Source organism: Orcinus orca, chromosome 2 (assembly GCF_937001465.1).
Source record: "Orcinus orca chromosome 2, mOrcOrc1.1, whole genome shotgun sequence".
Taxonomy (NCBI): domain Eukaryota; kingdom Metazoa; phylum Chordata; class Mammalia; order Artiodactyla; family Delphinidae; genus Orcinus; species Orcinus orca.
The window spans coordinates 109,282,527-109,300,423 of NC_064560.1; the positions used below are offsets into that span (position 1 = coordinate 109,282,527).

The window sequence follows — 17,897 nt, forward strand, 5'->3', positions numbered from 1 at the left end:
AGAATACAGATTCCTTGCTAACTAGTTCTTTAATCTCTGCCAGAGATAAATGCCTGCTTGCCTCCAGTATTTCAAGCTAGTATCTAATATCTTTTAATGGGTAATGTCAAAAATCAATTCAAGTGACTTTCTTCAACTCTTCTAGCCTTGTCATCAACATCACAATCTGTAGATCTGATTTGTCTACCTGGTAACTGGTAATAATTGTCAGTGCCAGAATCTAGTACAAACTTCTCAGCTTACCTGTTTTCTCTGCTCTACATTAAGATATCCTTAATAATTAGCATATGCTTTTAGGCTGACTGACATGGCTGATTAAATCATATAGTTCTCCTTTAAGACAAGACTCCCTGGGTAGCCTCATGCATATTTACACTGGTTGCACTGAAAAATTACCAAGTCTTTCCTTATCTGGGTATGTTTCAGTATATGGAAAAGGTAGACTCTAGCATGCAGAGACCTAAGCCTCCTATTGCATTTAACTAGAGGGTCATGGAAAGAGCTCTGAAATCAGAAGCAAAAGACCTAGGTCTGCATTCTCTTCCTGTGCTGTTTTTTTTTTAATTACAGCTTTATTGATGTAGTTCATATACCACACAATTCACCCATTTAAAGAATACAATTCAGTGGTTTTTATTAGATTCATAGATGTGAACAACTATCACCTTAGAGCAAGACTTACTCTTAGAAAAAGTCATAGAGTTTCCGTAACTTTAGTTTTCTAATCTATAAATTGTGGGAAATGTTACTTAGCTCATAAAATGGTTTGTGAGGATGATGTGAAATAGTGTACATGAATGAATTTGAAAACTCTAAAGCCCTGTTAGGTAAAATGAGATGGAATATTCATTTCCTCTGACTGGGGCAAGCTATAACAATATCCTAACCGTCTCTCATACATTTTTACCTCTCTGCATGTTTAAGGTGCATTGCTAGGAAAAAGAAGGGGTATCATGCCTTTTGTGAAGAAAGAAAGAATTTAAGAAAATATTTTATTTTCTGTTTTAGATATAGACTTCAATATGACAAAAATTTTAAAGAATCCAGAAGGATATACAATGCCTGCATCCAAGGAAGAATCAAGATTATCAGGACTACCAACAAAGGTTTGGAGTATAATAATTATAAAAATGTCCTTCTTTAATTTCCAATATAATTAATTGAACAGGTTTCACATGGACAATGTTGGTTATTATGCTCTTGATATATATTTTAGAAAAAAAGTAATAATCAGAAGAGATTTATTGGAGAGGTTAATCTTAATATTAAAGTCATATATATTTCTGAAACTATCCTCATGTCTAAGGAAAACGAATAGCGTTTATCTTTTCCTCATACTTCGGGCACTGCTTCTCCTTGGGTTGACATACAGACATGGCTCTGATCTCAATAAGCATCAAAGTGCAGAGAAAACTTCAATGGCATTTTCAACAGTGGTTGACCTGTCCCCACCCCTTAAACCATGGTCCCGGAATAAATGACCATATATAGGTACTGTTGATCTTAAGTCTTGAATACTTGCTTTCTCCACATTTTTGAAGGTGCCTCCCAAACAGAGAACCTATGGATTTGCCACCTTGTGTTGCCTTAGCCAAGATTTGATGAGACCGTTGGCTTGAACTTCTGAATTTGATCTCTTAACTTGTTAGCCAGTTGGGTTTTAAATCTGTTGCAGTCTTTTTTGTTAAAATTTTGTCTGAATTATCTAGTCAGATCTGACCGTTATTTTAAATTTTAAATTATGCCTATACAAAAACCACTTTCTGAAAGTCAGTATTCATATAGTTCCTGGTATTTAATAATCCAGGTATATAGAATCTCTTCCAACCTTCACAGTGCTGCCAAGGATGTCCATACTTAGGATAGAAATTGGCGACGCTAGGAGTCCATTTGGGGTAGATGGCAATATTGCACCATCTTGGCTGCAGGGGGCGGGAGGCAGGGGAGTGCATTCTATTACTTTTCCTTGATTGCTAAATTTAGAAATCAAGGGAATGTAATAGAAATTGTATATATGATCTTCAGCAAGCACTAAAAATGGTCTTTAATAGTTTGTTTACAAGTTGAAGAAATATGGACAGATGGATTTGTAACTGACAATAACTTCTCAGATATCACTGTTAAAAGACAGAAAGCAAATTGCAGATATGTCTTTGGTAGTACACCGTATTGCTGCACCATTGGCCCTGTCTCATGCACAATATTTTATCAACAACTTTGATAAAAATATGGTTGCCATTTTTCATTAGCCATGTAGAAGTCATAAAACCTGGAAGAATTATGAATATAGTGGAACACCAAAAGTTTACAACAGGCTGGGGTAACAGGCCTGATCTTAGAAGATAAACTGTTACTGTGGAAAAAGTATAGAGGTCCAGAATTACAACTGCATAAGTACAGGTTAATAAAGCCTTGCCTTGGAGGCCTCTGAAAAGATTTGGGAATCGCTTTTAACAGTAAGCTCTGTATATGTCAAAAGTAGAACGTTGTTGACCCCAAAATCTACTGTATTCATGGGCTGTTTAAACATGTGGAATCTACTCTGTGCTGATTAGACAATAATTGTGTATTACGTTCATTCTGGAGCCCTGCTTTCAATCTGCTCTCGCCTGATTGAACTACGCTTAAAAAAAAATCAGTTTCTCATAGAGGAAGAAGGATCTGTGTACTGTGGTTTTCTTAGTTTAAAAACTGGTAACTGCAGAAAAAGAACAGGAATGTCTGTTTCTAAAACTTCAGTAAGATAGAGTTTCTATCTTATAATACACCAGGCAAAAGCCAGGAAAATACTTGGTGCGGTTTTGCATGCAAGTTTTAAGATCAGGCTAGGTATAACCTGATGTGAATTGTCATGGGAGACTATGGTGAAGTAAATGATTTACATCACGGAAAAAACAGCTGATATTGACATCATTTTCACCATCAAAGAACTGCTTTTGATTACAATATTACCACTATTTGAAATAATTTTGGAGCAGCTATGAATGAATACAATGAAAAATTGACCATAAGCAAACAAAACACAAGAGAATTTTACATATCAGTAAAAACAAATGAGAATAAAATCTTACTTCCCCACAAGAAGTGGAATCAACAATAAATCTCTCATCTAGGTGTTATAAAAATTGAGGAAAGACTTAACATATGAGTAGTTGCTATACTTGCATCCCACAAGAAGTCAATAGTAGAATATTGAAGCAATTATAATTATGGTGATGGTTTCCTTGACACAGAATTCGTGGTCAAAGTTTCTTTCATCAGCACTGTGATGGGCTTCTAGCCTCTTTGTTCTGATGAGAAGTCACCTTGTTAACCTTATTGGGGTTCTCTTATATGTTGTTTTTCTCTTGCTGCTTTTGAGATTTTTCTTTTTGTCTTCGTCTTTCAACACTTTGACTATGACGCATCTAGATGTGAATTTATCCTACTTGGAGGTAAGCTTCTTGGATGTGTTTTTCATAAAACTTGGAAAGTTTCAGTCATTATTTCTTCATATTTTTTCCTGCTCCTTTTTCTGGGGCTCTGCTCATTCTTTTCTCTTTCTGTTCTTCAGATAGAATGATCTCTATTGGCCTGTCTTCATGCTAAAAGACTAGCAGAGCCCTACTGCACATACTCATAGTCTCATACTTTAGTAAATTACTTTAATTAAGATGCCTTGCAGAATTTCCCTTTATTTGTTTTAATATACCAGATAATAATTGTATTTATGGTTATAATGCAGTTATATTTTATTTACAGTTCTTTAAAAATACACAAGCGTAATAATTGGTTCATTTTTTTTTCCTACCCCTTACAGTCCCATTATAGCAGTAGTGGCCCAGAGTTTAAGCGTGTTCTCTTCAATTTTGGAGGTCAGAGTCCACTGATTTTATATTATCTTAGGATGCATGAGCTAGCTGGTATTTCCAAAGCCTCTAGACAAGTCAAGATTAAACTCACTGAAATATTGAAAGAACCATATCCTTTTTTAAGCTTTGCTTTAATATGATGTTTCCAAAATATTCAAAACTTTTAACTTTTTTTAATGTCTCAGTTAAGAAAAAAATGTTAATGCATTTTGTAACTAATGCTTTACTTAGCATTTAATTACATTCAAAACTTTTCATAGCATGTTTGGCTAAAAGTATTTTCTCTTTTAGTTCTAAGGCTGTGATTTTACATGTAAGAAAAATAAAACAAACGTAAAACCCAGGAACTTAAAAAAACCAATATATTTAGCTCTTTAGTAAAAGACTATTTTTACAACTTTACTGTTAAGTGTTCAGTTTCAAACATTTGTCAGAACTATGGGTCATGGACTTCTAGGTTTCTCCAGAAGAAAGTTTCAAATGTGCCTTAGCTATGTAATCATTTGTTCTAATGAAAATTTATTAGAAAGCTTATTGTATAAAATATAATATAAATGAAATTGGAGCTCTTTGGTTGTAGCAGGGGTATCTGTTTACATTCTTGTGCCCCCTCTGCATAACCCATCCTGGCCCAGGTCTCACTAGGGACTTGGATGAACCCCAAGAGATCCAGTACAGTGGTCTCCAAACTGGGGTATACACAGCTCTGGGTGGAAAATAAATAAATAAATAAATAAATAAATAAATATATATATATATATTTCTATCTTTAAAAATAAAAAAGAAATTGCACTTTACTAATATTTAGTAGACAGGTACCCTCACTCAGTTGATATTTCAGTCTGCACTCTGTTGAGAGATAGTAATAGCATGTTTGCTCTTGTGTTGTCTGAGTTTCACAACATATTGCTGTTTTCTTTGGGTGGTTAAGAGGATTTATAGATTATATCATTTGGTTTAACTAAATTGACACTTACTAGTGGACCAATGCTTTAAAAGTTTTCTGAAAAGAAATATTACTCAGCCATAAAAAAGAACAAAATAATGCCATTTGCAGCCACATGGATGGATCTAGAGATTGTCGTATTGAGTGAAGTAAGTCAGACAGAGAAAGACAAATATCATATGATATTGCTTATATGTGGAATCTAAAAAAATGGTACAAATGAACTTTTTTACAAAACAGAAATAGAGTCACAGATGTAGAAAAGAAACTTATAGTTACCAAGGGGAAAAGGTGGGTAGGATAAATTGGGAGATTGGGATTGACATATACACACTACTATATATAAAATAGATAACTGATAAGAACCTACTGTATAGCACAGGGAACTCTAAACTTTGTAATGACCTATATGGGAAAAGAATCTAAAAGAGAGTGGGTATCTGTATATGTATAACTGATTCACTTTGCTGTGGAGCAGAAACTAACACAACATTGTAAATCAACTATACTCCAATAAAAATTAATTTAAAAAATAAAAAGCATTTGTTCAAAAAAAAGAACGATGTGGTATACACAATGGAATACTACTCAGCCATAACAAAGAATGAAATAATGCCATCTGCAACAACATGGATGAACCTAGAGATTATCATACTAAGTGTAGTAAGCCAGACAGAGAAAGACAAATATCATATGATATCACTTACCTGTGGAATCTGAAAAATGATGCAAATGAACTTATTTACACAACAGAAATAGACTCACAGACATAGAAAACAAACTTATGGTTACCAAAGGGGAAAAGTGGGGGGTCATGAACTAGGAGTTTGGGATTAACATATACACACTTCTATATATAAAATAGTAAACAACAAGGACATACTGTATAGCACAGGGAACTATACTCAATATTTTGTAATAACCTATAATGGAAAAGAATCTAAAAAAGAATACATATGTGTGTGTTTGTGTGCGTGTGTGTATGTGTGTGTGTTTGTATCTGAATCACTTTGCTGTACACCTAAAACTAACACAATATTGTAAATCAACTATATTTCAATAAAAATTTTTTTAAAGAGGAAAAAAGAAATAGTCTCCTGAAAAGAAACTTTGGATTGATGATAATATTTATAATGCAAGAATAATTTTTTTAAAAAAACACAGAATGATATCTCCTCTATTCCTTGAAGGAGCTCTTTTTCAGCTACACTAAGAGACAAAATTAGTGGTGATCCAATCAGTTCTGCCAAGATGTAGGCCAAAAAAAATAAAAATTTTCAAAAATATCAATTGAAATATGGACATACATCATTATTATAAACAGTGAACCTAGCCCTAAGTGTATGTTATACTTTTCAATATTAGCAAATGATAGTATGATGCCAGTTTAATTTGCAAGGCATTTGTAAACCAACTGTCTAGACATCAATATAAATCTCTATAATTTGAGGATAAAAGGTTTGGTGTACCAAAAATAAATGTAGTGTTAAATTTTATTTTTTTTAATATTTTATTTCATCTCACTGTTTTCTATCCATAGACTGCATATCTTTTATAATATGCATAATATATAAATACAGATTGATATGTATATAATTTATAAATTTAAAATTATATCTATGAGGGAGTGTGCTCACATAGCTTTTACTCATGGGATACATGATCCAGGAAGTGTGGAGAACACTGCCCTAGCAGATTCTCAAAATTCTTCCCAGGACACTTCTCCCATATTTCAGTCAAGACAACCTCCAGAGTCTCACTGACCACAGGCACATGGAATTAACTTGGATGGCTCTGGAACACAAGGAGAAAGCAAACTACAGAGCTAAATCAGTCTGTTTTGAGACTTGTAACTTAAGGATTTTCATCAACCTTGGATTATTCAAACAAATGGTTAAATACAAAATTTTTAGATGTCTAGAAGTGAAATTTGAAAGCTATGAAAACCATTCATAATAGATTACTTTTATTTTTAACTAATTTTTATTGTGATTATAAAAATATCAGTCTTTGTGTTTATATTTCTGATGGGCATGGATTTGTCCAACAACAATACAAGGATTCATAACACCAGTTCACTGAGAATGTGGGAAGAGTATGAGTATATGTGGGGGTGGGGAAAGGAGGAAATGGATATCTAGAGCATGAAATCTTTTAGGAGAGTGTTTCATTCCATAAAGATCGGAAAGAAATCACCACTTAGAAAATAATGGGTCTGGGCAAAACTATAATTCAAAAAGGTAAATGCACTATTATGTTCATAGCAACAGTATTCACAATAGCCAAGACGTGGAAACAACCTAGGTGTCCATCGACAGATGAATAGATAAAGAAGATGTGGCACATATATACAATGGAATGCTACTCAGCCGTAAAAAGAATGAAATAATGCCATTTGCAGCAAGTTAGATGGACCTAGAGATTATCATACTAAGTGAAGTAAGCAGAAAGAGAAAGACAAATACCATATGATATCACTTATATGTGGAATCTAAAATAGAACACAAGTGAACTTACCTATGAAACAGGAACAGACTCACAGACATAGAGAACAGACCTGTGGTTGCTGGGGGTGGGGAGGTGGTGGTGCTGGAGGGAGGGATGGATTGGGAGTTTGGGATTCACAGATGTAAACTATCTATTATATATAGTATGGATAAACAACAACGTGCTACTGTATAGCACAGGGAACTATATTCAATATGCTGTGATGAAACCATAATGGAAAATAATATGAAAAATAATGTGTATATTTGTATAACTGAATCACTTTGCTGTGCAGCACAAATTAACACAACATTGTACATCAACTACACTTCAATAAAATAAATTTAAAAAAAGAAAGTAATGGGGCTTTCCATGATGCTTTCTGAGCTTGTAAAATGTAATGCCCGCTGATAAGAAAAAATATTCCTAGATCTAATGATGAACAAAGTGATAATGATGCCTCACATTCATCAGCACTTTACAGTTTTTCAAAACATTTATTGAATCTTCCTATGTATCATTGCAAGAAATGACAAGACTCCTGGGGCAGTGGACAGAGCAGGCACCCATCACAGCCACTTTACAGATGAGGGAACCAAAGCTCAAGGAGGGTAAGTAGCTTACCCAGGTGATTCATGCAGCAGAGCTGGCAACAGAGTCTACCATTCCCTGAGCCATGCATACTTTTCTGACATGACGATCCAGGCTAGAATTCTCCTTGAGCGTGATACTAGTGGTTGGTGGCAGAGCCCGGTAATGTTTTCTCCAAGACCTTTTTTCTAAAATATTTTTTCTTTTTTTTAATTTATTTTTTATTGAAGTATAGTTGGTTTACAATGTTGTGTTAATTCCAAGAACTTGATAGCTGCTAATGAAATTTGTGTCCAGAGTTCCCATAATTATCTATGATGACTGTATGATCACTGAGTTTATCTCTTTCTCACTGAAATTTTACATTGAAGCTATTCAGAATATAGAACATTTTTATTAGTTTTTCTCAGGGCTTACTGGAGTCCTCTGGCTTTCCTGAAGTGGAAAAATAACACTTTTTAGCTAATGCATCTATACAGAGTGAAGGAGTAGGAGAAAGCAGAGAAAGTGGAGGAGTTAAATAACAAAAAAGACCAATATAATTCATCATATTTGGGCTTGGCAAACTCTAAAATGGTCCCCAATGATCCCCACCTTCTGGTTCATGCCCTTGTGTGATTCCCTCCCATTGGGTATGGGCTGAACCTATAACTTGCTTCTAACAAATAGGATATGGCAAACATAATGGAATGTCACTTCTGAGATTCAGCTACAAAAAGACTGACATCAGTCCTGCTCGACTTTCTCTCCCGTTGTGGAGCACAGGCTCCGGACGCGCAGGCTCAGCAGCCATGGCTCACGGGCCCAGCCGCTGTGCGGCATGTGGGATTGTTCAGGACCCGGGCACGAACACGCATCCCCTGTATCGACAGGCAGACTCTCAACCACTGAGCCACCAGGGAAGCCCTGACAGGACTTTTAAGGTACACTTATAAGGAAAATAATGAACTTTTTTTTACTAGATAATGTACATTAAATCATTATTAGTAGAAAATTTGAATTTTTAAATGAATAGTCTTTGAATTTCTTTTTTAAAAACTTGATTACTTAGTACTAGAGTTATAAGTGAAACTAAAAAGAAAAACTGACTTCTAGGACCCAGAGCTGAATGTGTAGTATGTTTTTAAACTGGGAAGAATCTTGTGCAAAATATATTTGGAGCTCCTAATTTTCCCATCTTACATTGCCTGCATTTTTGTAAACTACCTCAACTCCTTTATGTATTGAGAGTAAACTACCAAATAACCAAAAGTCTAATAATTATTTTACATGTTTCACAAATTATTTAAAAAAAAAAAAAGGAAGACTCAGGAACAAAATGTTTGGTTTCATTAAAAAGTAAAGTTTACAGGCTGTATCTGTATTTCTAACTTGAGTTTAGAATGTTCGTTCACATTTTTTTTTTTTTTGCAGTTTGGGAAAAATCTGAACTTAAGGCTGTGTCACAATGAGGCTATTGTGTTACTGTAAACACATGCTCCCACCATCACACATATATACAGACTTTTTAACATGTAAAAACTGTCCAGAGTCAGATAATTCTACAATTAAAAATAATATGGGATATATCAACATTTATCCCAGCATAAAAATAAAAGCTATATGAAGAAACCATCTGTTGTGAATTATGTGTGATGCGGGAGAAGCAAATAGTCAACGAGGAAAAACGGAAAAGAAAGAAACCCTGAGACTCATATAAGGTCACCAGCTCTGTATAACACTCCGTCTTCACACAGAATCTAGTGGGAAACTCTTTAGAGCCATGTGCAACTTCCTTTCACTTTTATTTATAAAAAGATTTCCAATAATCTTTGCAACACATGCATATATAGATTTTTTCTCACTAATATGTGAATAACAACTTGTGAGTTGTTACTAAAAGTTACTATGAATGGTATTTTTCATTTCAAGTCAGTTACATTTCAAGTTAGTTAACATATACTAAGGATTTGGTAATCAGATTTTTAAAAGGATACATTAGCTTAAAGACAAATGTCTGAAAAAAACTTCTAATCCAGAACCATTTTATCTAGTATTTTTTCCGGTAAAGACAGGATAAAATACTTTTTTCCCTCAATCCTAAAACTCTCAGGATGAAATGAATAGGAAAGCCTACACTTTAGGAAAGCCTAAAGTACCCCCCAAAATCTAGCCCTCACTTTCCTCAGCTTCAAAAATAGGGATATGGACATTATAATATCATCTGTTAATGAGACCTTTCAGATAATAGAAACCAGATGTTAGCTTCCTGGAGTGGGAGGTCTTTTTTAAAATACTTTTTGTTGAAAACACCCAGCCCTAAAAACCCTGTGGCAACACAGACTCCCTCTACCAAAACACGAGGGAGGACTGATATTTCCTCTAGTTGTCTGCAAAGAGGTAAAACAGGCTGGGGAGCAGAGGAGAGTGAAGAGGGGAGATGAGGAAGTAGAGAGGAAACCTAAAAACCTTAGTTGCATGGAAGAGGCCCCTTCAGCAGTATAGGGAAAAAATTTAATTTGAGCCCAGATTTGAGCCTGTATTCTCCATGTATATCAAGCAGATGGATTGGGCTATATAAGTTTTAAGTCTTTTTGAATCCTGAGATTTGTGATTCTGTTGGAGGAATTTGACTTTCCACACCATTGGTGGTTGAATTGGTAAATAGCTCAAATTTTCACTGAAATGACAGCCTTCTCATTTTGTCAGGTCACTGTAGAACCATGTTCTTCTGAGGCTACAGTAAGAAAAAGAATGCATAGGCACCATTTTTCCCATTCACAACTGTCAGTTCCCCTAAAGGACCACCAGAATAACCTGTTGACCAAGAAAAGCTAAGTTTAATAGACTTATTGTAGTGAAAGAGAACAACAATTTAACAGAGCTTTAGTAGTGTCTCAAAATGGATAAATTCAGGAATGACATTTGTAGGGTTTTAGGACCTAAGTTGGATGATTTTGAGGCAGGTTGTGCAAGGTGAGAAACTGCTTGGGATTGGGCAGAGTTTAATATTATAATTTTGGACTACTGGGCCCAGTGAAGCAAGGGTCTTGAAGTAAGCTTTGATGTGCAAGCTATTTTAGCTGGTTCAAAGTCTTATCTTTCAGGAAAAAGCATTTTCTGGAGCAAGTTGTAGGTTATTTTTGCTTATTCTCAGTGTTGTCAAACACAGGGACAGAAAAAAGTATGCATGGCCCCCCATTTTTTAACACAGGGACAGGAGTGACATCAGCATCATGGCTGAATAAGACATCATGTCGCCACTCAATGACAACAATTTGGCATACATCCACAGACAAAAATGCCCTTGTAGGAGTTGTGGGATCCAGTACCATTTGCCAAGGGATCTGAGAGGAGGGTCACCCATGTGTGCATCGTGTAATAGGCATGCAGATTTCTGTCCTAGCTGTGGAACTTGTAGTGGCCTATGAACCAACTCTAGCGCCTCTCAACCACAGTCCAAGAACCCCCAGAAAACACTGTCATAGGCAGTCACCTATAGATGAGAGAGGCCTTGTGGAAGTCCAGGCTTCCAGAAGAGAAATTTCAGCACACCACTGAAACAAAAAAATACAAGTGTAGATGCATAGGAAAGGATAACAGGAACAGTTTAACTTCACCTCTCGCCCAAGGCAGCACAGCTTAGGTCCAAGAGAGATCTTCTCAGCCCGTGATTTCTTGTGTGGGGGAAAGTGAGAGCGAATTAGGGACCACCTGGCTTCCCAAGCAGTGTGGTTGCTGCCAAAGAGGCTTGTTTCTCTCTTCCCCATTCAGAGTACTGAATGATGAGCTTCATGACTTAGGGGTTGGAAAGAGGCTGGGAGAATTGTAGATAGAACTCTCAGAGGGCATTAAAGGGATGCAGATTCTACTAACCATGTCATAGACTCTACCAAGAAGCCTGCCCATGAGCCCCTGAGGACACGTCACCCATAGATATCCCCAGCTAGCCCATAGACACCCCCAGTGCTCCATGAACCCCACCCACATACATTCTCACCCTGTCATCAGCTCCCTGTGCACACTCCCAATAGCAACAGCAAAAGAGAGCTTTGCAGACAGCTAGTGAGTATACACAGAAAGTCTGTGCCAGCCCAAATCTGTGGGCCAGAGAGAGACCACAAACTTGAACTTATATGCCACCTTTGGGAAAGCAAAAGGAAGGCTGTCAGCACTTGGCCTGGTGTGTTAACAGGGTAGAGAGATGACATAAAAGCTTTAAAATTCTGCCACTAAAGGGAGCAAGAAGTGTAAAACAGATGTATCCATAGAAGGTCTGAAAAGCCTCAGAATCCCTAGCAGAAGGTATTTATCTCCCAAAGGAAGTTAGCAAAAACTAGAGGAGGTGACTGCTATTTCAAATGTGAAGACAGCAACGTAAAACTTCAAAGAACATAAAAAATGTAAGGAAACATGACACCACCAATAGATCACAATGATTCTCCAGTAATTGATCCCAAAGATACGGAGATCTCAATTTACCTAATAAGGAATTCAAAAGAACTGTTTTAATGAAACTCAGTGAACTACAAAAAAGCACAGAAAGATAATTCAATGGAATCAGGAAACAGTGAAAATCATGAACAAAATGAGAAGTTTAACAAAGATATAAAAATTATAAAAAAGAACCAAACAGAAATTTGGGAGCTGAAGAATACAGTGAATGAGATGAAAAAAAAAAAAAAAATGTGATGGAGAGCATCAATAGCAGAATGGGTCAAGCAAAGAAAGAATCTGTGAGTTAGAAGACAGGAACTTTAAAATTACCCAGTCAGAGGAGAACAAAGAAGAAGAAATTGAAAAGTGAAGAAACCTTACTTGATCTGTGGGATCCCATTAAAAGAAATAATCTACAAATTATTCGAGTTCCAAAAGAAGAGAGGGAGAATGGAGCACAGATCTTAATTAATAATGGCTGAGAACTTCTCAAATCTGGGGACATGTTTAGATATCCAAGTTCATGAAGCCCATAGGTCACCAAACAAATTCAACTTAAAGAAATCTTTGCCAAAGCACATCATAATAAAACTGTCAAAAAATCAAAAACAAAGGGAGAATCTCCATTTTTAGTCTGCTTCCCCAAAAACCCAACCCAAGGTAGTATATTTGTTATGAGTATTATTTAACAAAGGGACAACAATGTTGGTTTCACTTCTCACCATTATAGAGAAAACAATCCACTGATTTCTCACTACTTTTCTTGTGGATCCCTGATAGTCAACTAAATGGAAGCAGAGAAGAAAATGTACGGGAATTACATTTTTTAAAAATTCAACATTGTACTGTGGATCTCACTTGCCACCATGAAATGGGGCTACCTGCTCCAAGAGTTTGGGCAGAATTGGCCAGATGGCTTCCCACATCTTTTAGAGTTCATGATCTAGAAGCAGGAGGGCTAAGTACTGAATTAGACTAACAATCCCATATCTAGTAGTCATTTTTGTGTTTAGGAGACATTTAAAACTCTAAATTTTGTATTCATTTAGAACCACTCATTGTGGCTCTAAGTAAATACACTGTGCCTATGTAGTTCTTGTTTCTCCACTCTGTGAGTTCAAACAGATGCAAAGAAGGCTAACAAAAAATGATCTACACAATGGATAGTTTCTAAGTAAGAGGCAGGAGAGCCTATAAAAAAGAGCCATTCTTTTTTATGGCTGAGTAGTATTCCATTGTGTGTGTGTGTGTGTGTGTGTGTGTGTGTGTGTGTGTGTGTACATGCGTGCATGCCACATCTCCTTTACCCATTCATCTGTTGATGGACACTTAGGTTGCTTCCATATCTTGGCCATTGTAAATAATGCTATGAACATTGGGGTGCTTGTATCTTTTTGAATTAGGGTGTTTGTTTATTTAGGACATATACCCAAGAGTGGAATTGCTGGGTCATATGGTAGCTGTATGTTTAGTTTTTTCAGAAAACTCCATACTGTTTTCCACAGTGGCTGCACCAATTTACATTCCCACCAACTGTGTGCGAGGGTTCCCTTTTCTCCACATCCTCACCAACATTTGTTATTTCTGTTCTTTTTGATGATAGCCAATCTGACAGGTGTCAGGATATCTCATTGTGGTTTTGGTTTGCATTTTCCTGCTGATTAGTGATGTTGAGCATCTTTTCATGTGCCTTTTGGCCATCTGTATTTCCTTTTGGGAAAAATGTCTATTCAGTTCTTCTGCCCATTTTTTAATTAGCTTGTTTGTTTTTTCAATGTTGAGTTTTATGAGCTGTTCATATATGTTGGATATTAACCCCTTATCAGTCATTTGAAAATATTTTCAACCATTCAGTAGGTTGTCTTTTTGTTTTGTCAGTAGTTTCCTTTTCTGTACAAAAGCTTTTAAGTTGAATTAGGTCCCATTTTTTAATTTTTGCTTTTATTTCCTTTGCTTTTGGAGACAGATCCAAAAAAAATATTGCTACAATTTATGTCAAAGGGTGTTCTTCCTGTTTTCCTCTAGAAGTTTTATGGTTTCTGGTCTTACATTTAGGTCTTTAATCCATTTCGAGTTTATTTTTGTATATGGTGTTAGAAAATGTTCTAATTTTATTCTTTTACTTGTAGCTGTTCAGTTTTCCCAGCACCACTTATTGAAGAGACTGTCTTTTCTCCATTGTATATTCTTGCCTCCTTTATCATAGATTAATTGACTGTAGGTGTGTGGATTTCTGGGCTCTCTATTCTGTGCCATTGGTCTATGTGTCTGTTTTTGTGCCAGTACCATGCTGTTTTGATTACTGTAGCTTTGTAGTATTGTCTGAAGTCAGGGAGCATGATTCTCAAGGTTGTTTTGGCTATTCGGGGTCTTTGTGTTTCCATACAAATTTTAAAATTATTTGTTCATATTCTGTGAAGTATCCTCTCAGGATTTTTGTAAGGAATGCTTTGAATCTGTAGATTGCATTGGGTAGTATGGTCATTTTAATGATATTAATTCTTCCAATCCAAGAACACAGTATATCTTTCCATCTGTTTTATTCATCTTCAATTTTTTTCATCAGTGTCTATGGTTTTCTTAATACAGGTCTTTTACTTCCTTAGGTAGGTTTACTCCTAGGTATTTTATTCTTTTTGATGCACTGGTAAATGGAATTATTTCCTTAATTTCTCTTTCTTATAGTTGTTGTTAGTATATACAAATGCAGCAGGTTTCTGTATGTTAATTTTGTATTCTGCAACTTTACTGAATTCATTGATGAGCTATAGTAGTTTTCTGGTGGCTTTGTTAGGATATTCTCTATAGTATCATGTCATCTGCAAAGAGTGACAGCTTTACTTCTTCCTTGCCAGTTTGGATTCCTTTTATTTCTATTTTTTTGTCTGATTGCTGTGGCTATCCAATACTTATGCTATGTTGAATAAAAGTGGTGAGATTGGGCATCCTTGTCTTGTTCCTGCTCTTAGAGAAAATGCTTTCAGTTTTTCACCATTGAGTATGATGTTAGCTGTGGGTTTGTCATATATGGCCTTTATTATGTTGTGATAGGCTCCCTCTGTGCCCACTTTCTGGAGAGTTTTTATCATGAATGGATGTTGGATTTTGTCAAAAGCTTTTACTGCATCTATTGAGATGATCATATGGTTTTTATCCTTCAATCTGTTAAGTTGGTGTATCACACTGATTGATTTGTGGATATTGAAAAATCCTTGCATCCCTAGGATAAATCCCACTTGATCATGGTGTATGATCCTTTTAGTGTATTGTTGGATTCAGTTTGCTAATATTTTGTTGAGGATTTTTGGGTCTGTGTTCATCGTATTGGCCTATAATATTCTTTTTTTGTGGTATTTCTGTCTGATTTTCATATAAGGGTGATTCTGGCCTCATAGAATGAGTTCAGAAGTGTTCCTTCCTCTGCAATTTTTTGGAATTGTGTGTATATTAAATAGCCATGTGTGACTATTTAAACTTATACTTAAATTAATAAAATCAAAGATAAGTAAAAATTCGGTTCATCACTTACACTAGTCACATTTTAAGTGCTCACTAGCCATGTGTGAGTGTTGTCCAGTACAGATATCAAACATGTCCATCATCACAAAAAAGTTCTATAGACAGCACTCTCTTGAATAAGAGTAAAAGTTTAATCCATTCACAGAACTTGAGAGATCATCTTTGGATATCAGACAGCCAGCACATACAGAACTTTATTTTACCTTGCCACTTACAGCTTTCTAATTTTAGAATTTTCGTGGCTTAAGATTATATATTATCTTGTTCATCCATTGTTTAATCCAACAAAATTACCAACCAAGTTAATTTCCCATCTGAGTTCTTAAATTTCCAGTCACACATTTTGCTTTTTTTAGTTGGATTTTTTTTCCTTTTATTCTAGTTTCATTTTATTTGATTTTTGTTTGTTTTTGCTCCATACAACGTGGCTTCAATCCATAGTAGAAAGTGTGCTACTCTCTGTATAAGCCTTCAGCTAAACAACTTCATAAGTAGCCTAGATCTGTATAAAATTCTGATTGCCTTTTTGTATAGTCATATTTTTGATCCATGGACTCCCTTTACTTAATTCACATTGGTACTAATTTATATCAGTTACCTAAAATAACCTACAAACTCTCCTGCTATGCTCTTAATGATTCCTTAAAGGATAAGGTTTTTAATTTTTAAAAATATATTTAAGATTTATTTAATAGAGCATTTTATAAGCAGAGAAATATCATGGAGTCATAGTAGGATAAAGGATACATCAGGTATTTAAATTTTGCTCTTCAAAGAGAAAAGGAGGTTTTAGTTTTAGGTAACTTTTCAAATGGAAAGCTATTCTAGACTTTGCTGAGTAGGTTACTAAGTTTCCTCTTTTCATGAACTCTGCCAATTAAGAATGGGGGCCAAGTTAAGAAAGGTTGAGGGGAGAAGGAACATCATACTTTTTTTTAAAAAGAACTTGAGGAACTGTGGGGTTTTGTTTTACATGAGTAAGTATGTGCACGTGTGTTGTAAGCATTTTGCAGCCCCCTTGAGCCAAAGACAATTACAGAATTGCTTGTAAGATCCAGCCCTTTTTTCTTACAGATTCAGTTTAAATTCTAGTTAGGGTTTTTTCTTTTCTTTTCGTTTAATAAAATACACAAGACCCAAAACACAATTCAGCAAACTTGTTATTAAACTAAATAATGAAAACTTTAGTTGACTTCGGTAATCAGGTTCCAGGGAGTGGGTTGTATCAATTCTTCTTAGCCAAAATTTGGACTTTAGATTATAAACATGGCTCAATGGAAAAATAAGAGGGGGAGCAGGAGGAGTTTTCATATTGGAGATTTAGTAAAAGTTCAGGTTGTTTTTTTTTTAGTGTAAATATGGTAAAGCCCAATTTGTAACAAATAAGAGAAGAAAACTTCATTTTCAGATACTTTAAATGATCTTTAGACATTGAAAAAAACAGATATTCTTGCTATACATGTTATTGGTCAATAAAAAAATCAGATGGAAAAGTCATAGCTTCTTGAATGCTTAGAATTTAAGACTAAAAAGTAATATCTCAAGTAAATATTAAAAATTGACTAAATTATAATTTTGTGTTTACTCAACTATTTCTCCTCCTAGGAGTTAGGCAGGCAAAGGAGAAAATCTACTCTGTTACTACACATTCACCCCATAAAAATCACTGTCATTTTATGGCTCCAAGTGATTCTGCAAGATGTTCCAGGATTTCAGAAAATAGAAACCCTATCCTAGCTTAGAGCTGAAGTCCTATGTATTTAAGGAAAAATCACATTGGCTCCTTTAGGTGGTTGCCTCATATGTAGTTGTTCTTTGTTTTATTCCATTTTGGTCTGTGGGAAGTGGGGACTCAAGAATTTCTCTTTTTATAGGAGGGACTTAGATATTCAGTCCAGTTACAAGCAGGGTGGGTAGAGAACCTGTACTTACAAAGCAAACCCAAAATTTGTGTGTTCATTTGGAATAGCTTTGTGTGGGGAGTAGGGGTTGATGGAAATAATGGGGATGGCTAAAGTTCCTCCAAACAACCCTTGGAACTGTCTCTGTTCAAGGGTGTAACTTATAAAAATGGTAGAATCTCTATA

General features: G+C 35.4%; 1 protein-coding gene across 2 annotated transcripts in view; it reads left to right on the plus strand.

Moving 5' to 3' along the window:
* FAM227B (family with sequence similarity 227 member B) overlaps nt 1–17,897 on the plus strand; it is a 262,310-nt gene that overhangs the window by 217,919 nt on the left and 26,494 nt on the right. Inside the window, exons 11-12 of one of the 2 annotated variants that reach the window (XM_033408437.2) lie at nt 1,009–1,106; nt 3,800–3,960. In XM_033408437.2, the coding sequence (XP_033264328.1) occupies nt 1,009–1,106; nt 3,800–3,960 (259 nt within the window). Of the gene's footprint in view, nt 1–1,008; nt 1,107–3,799; nt 4,007–17,897 lie in introns of those variants that run through there. The other variant, XM_033408436.2, reaches the window with a different exon arrangement.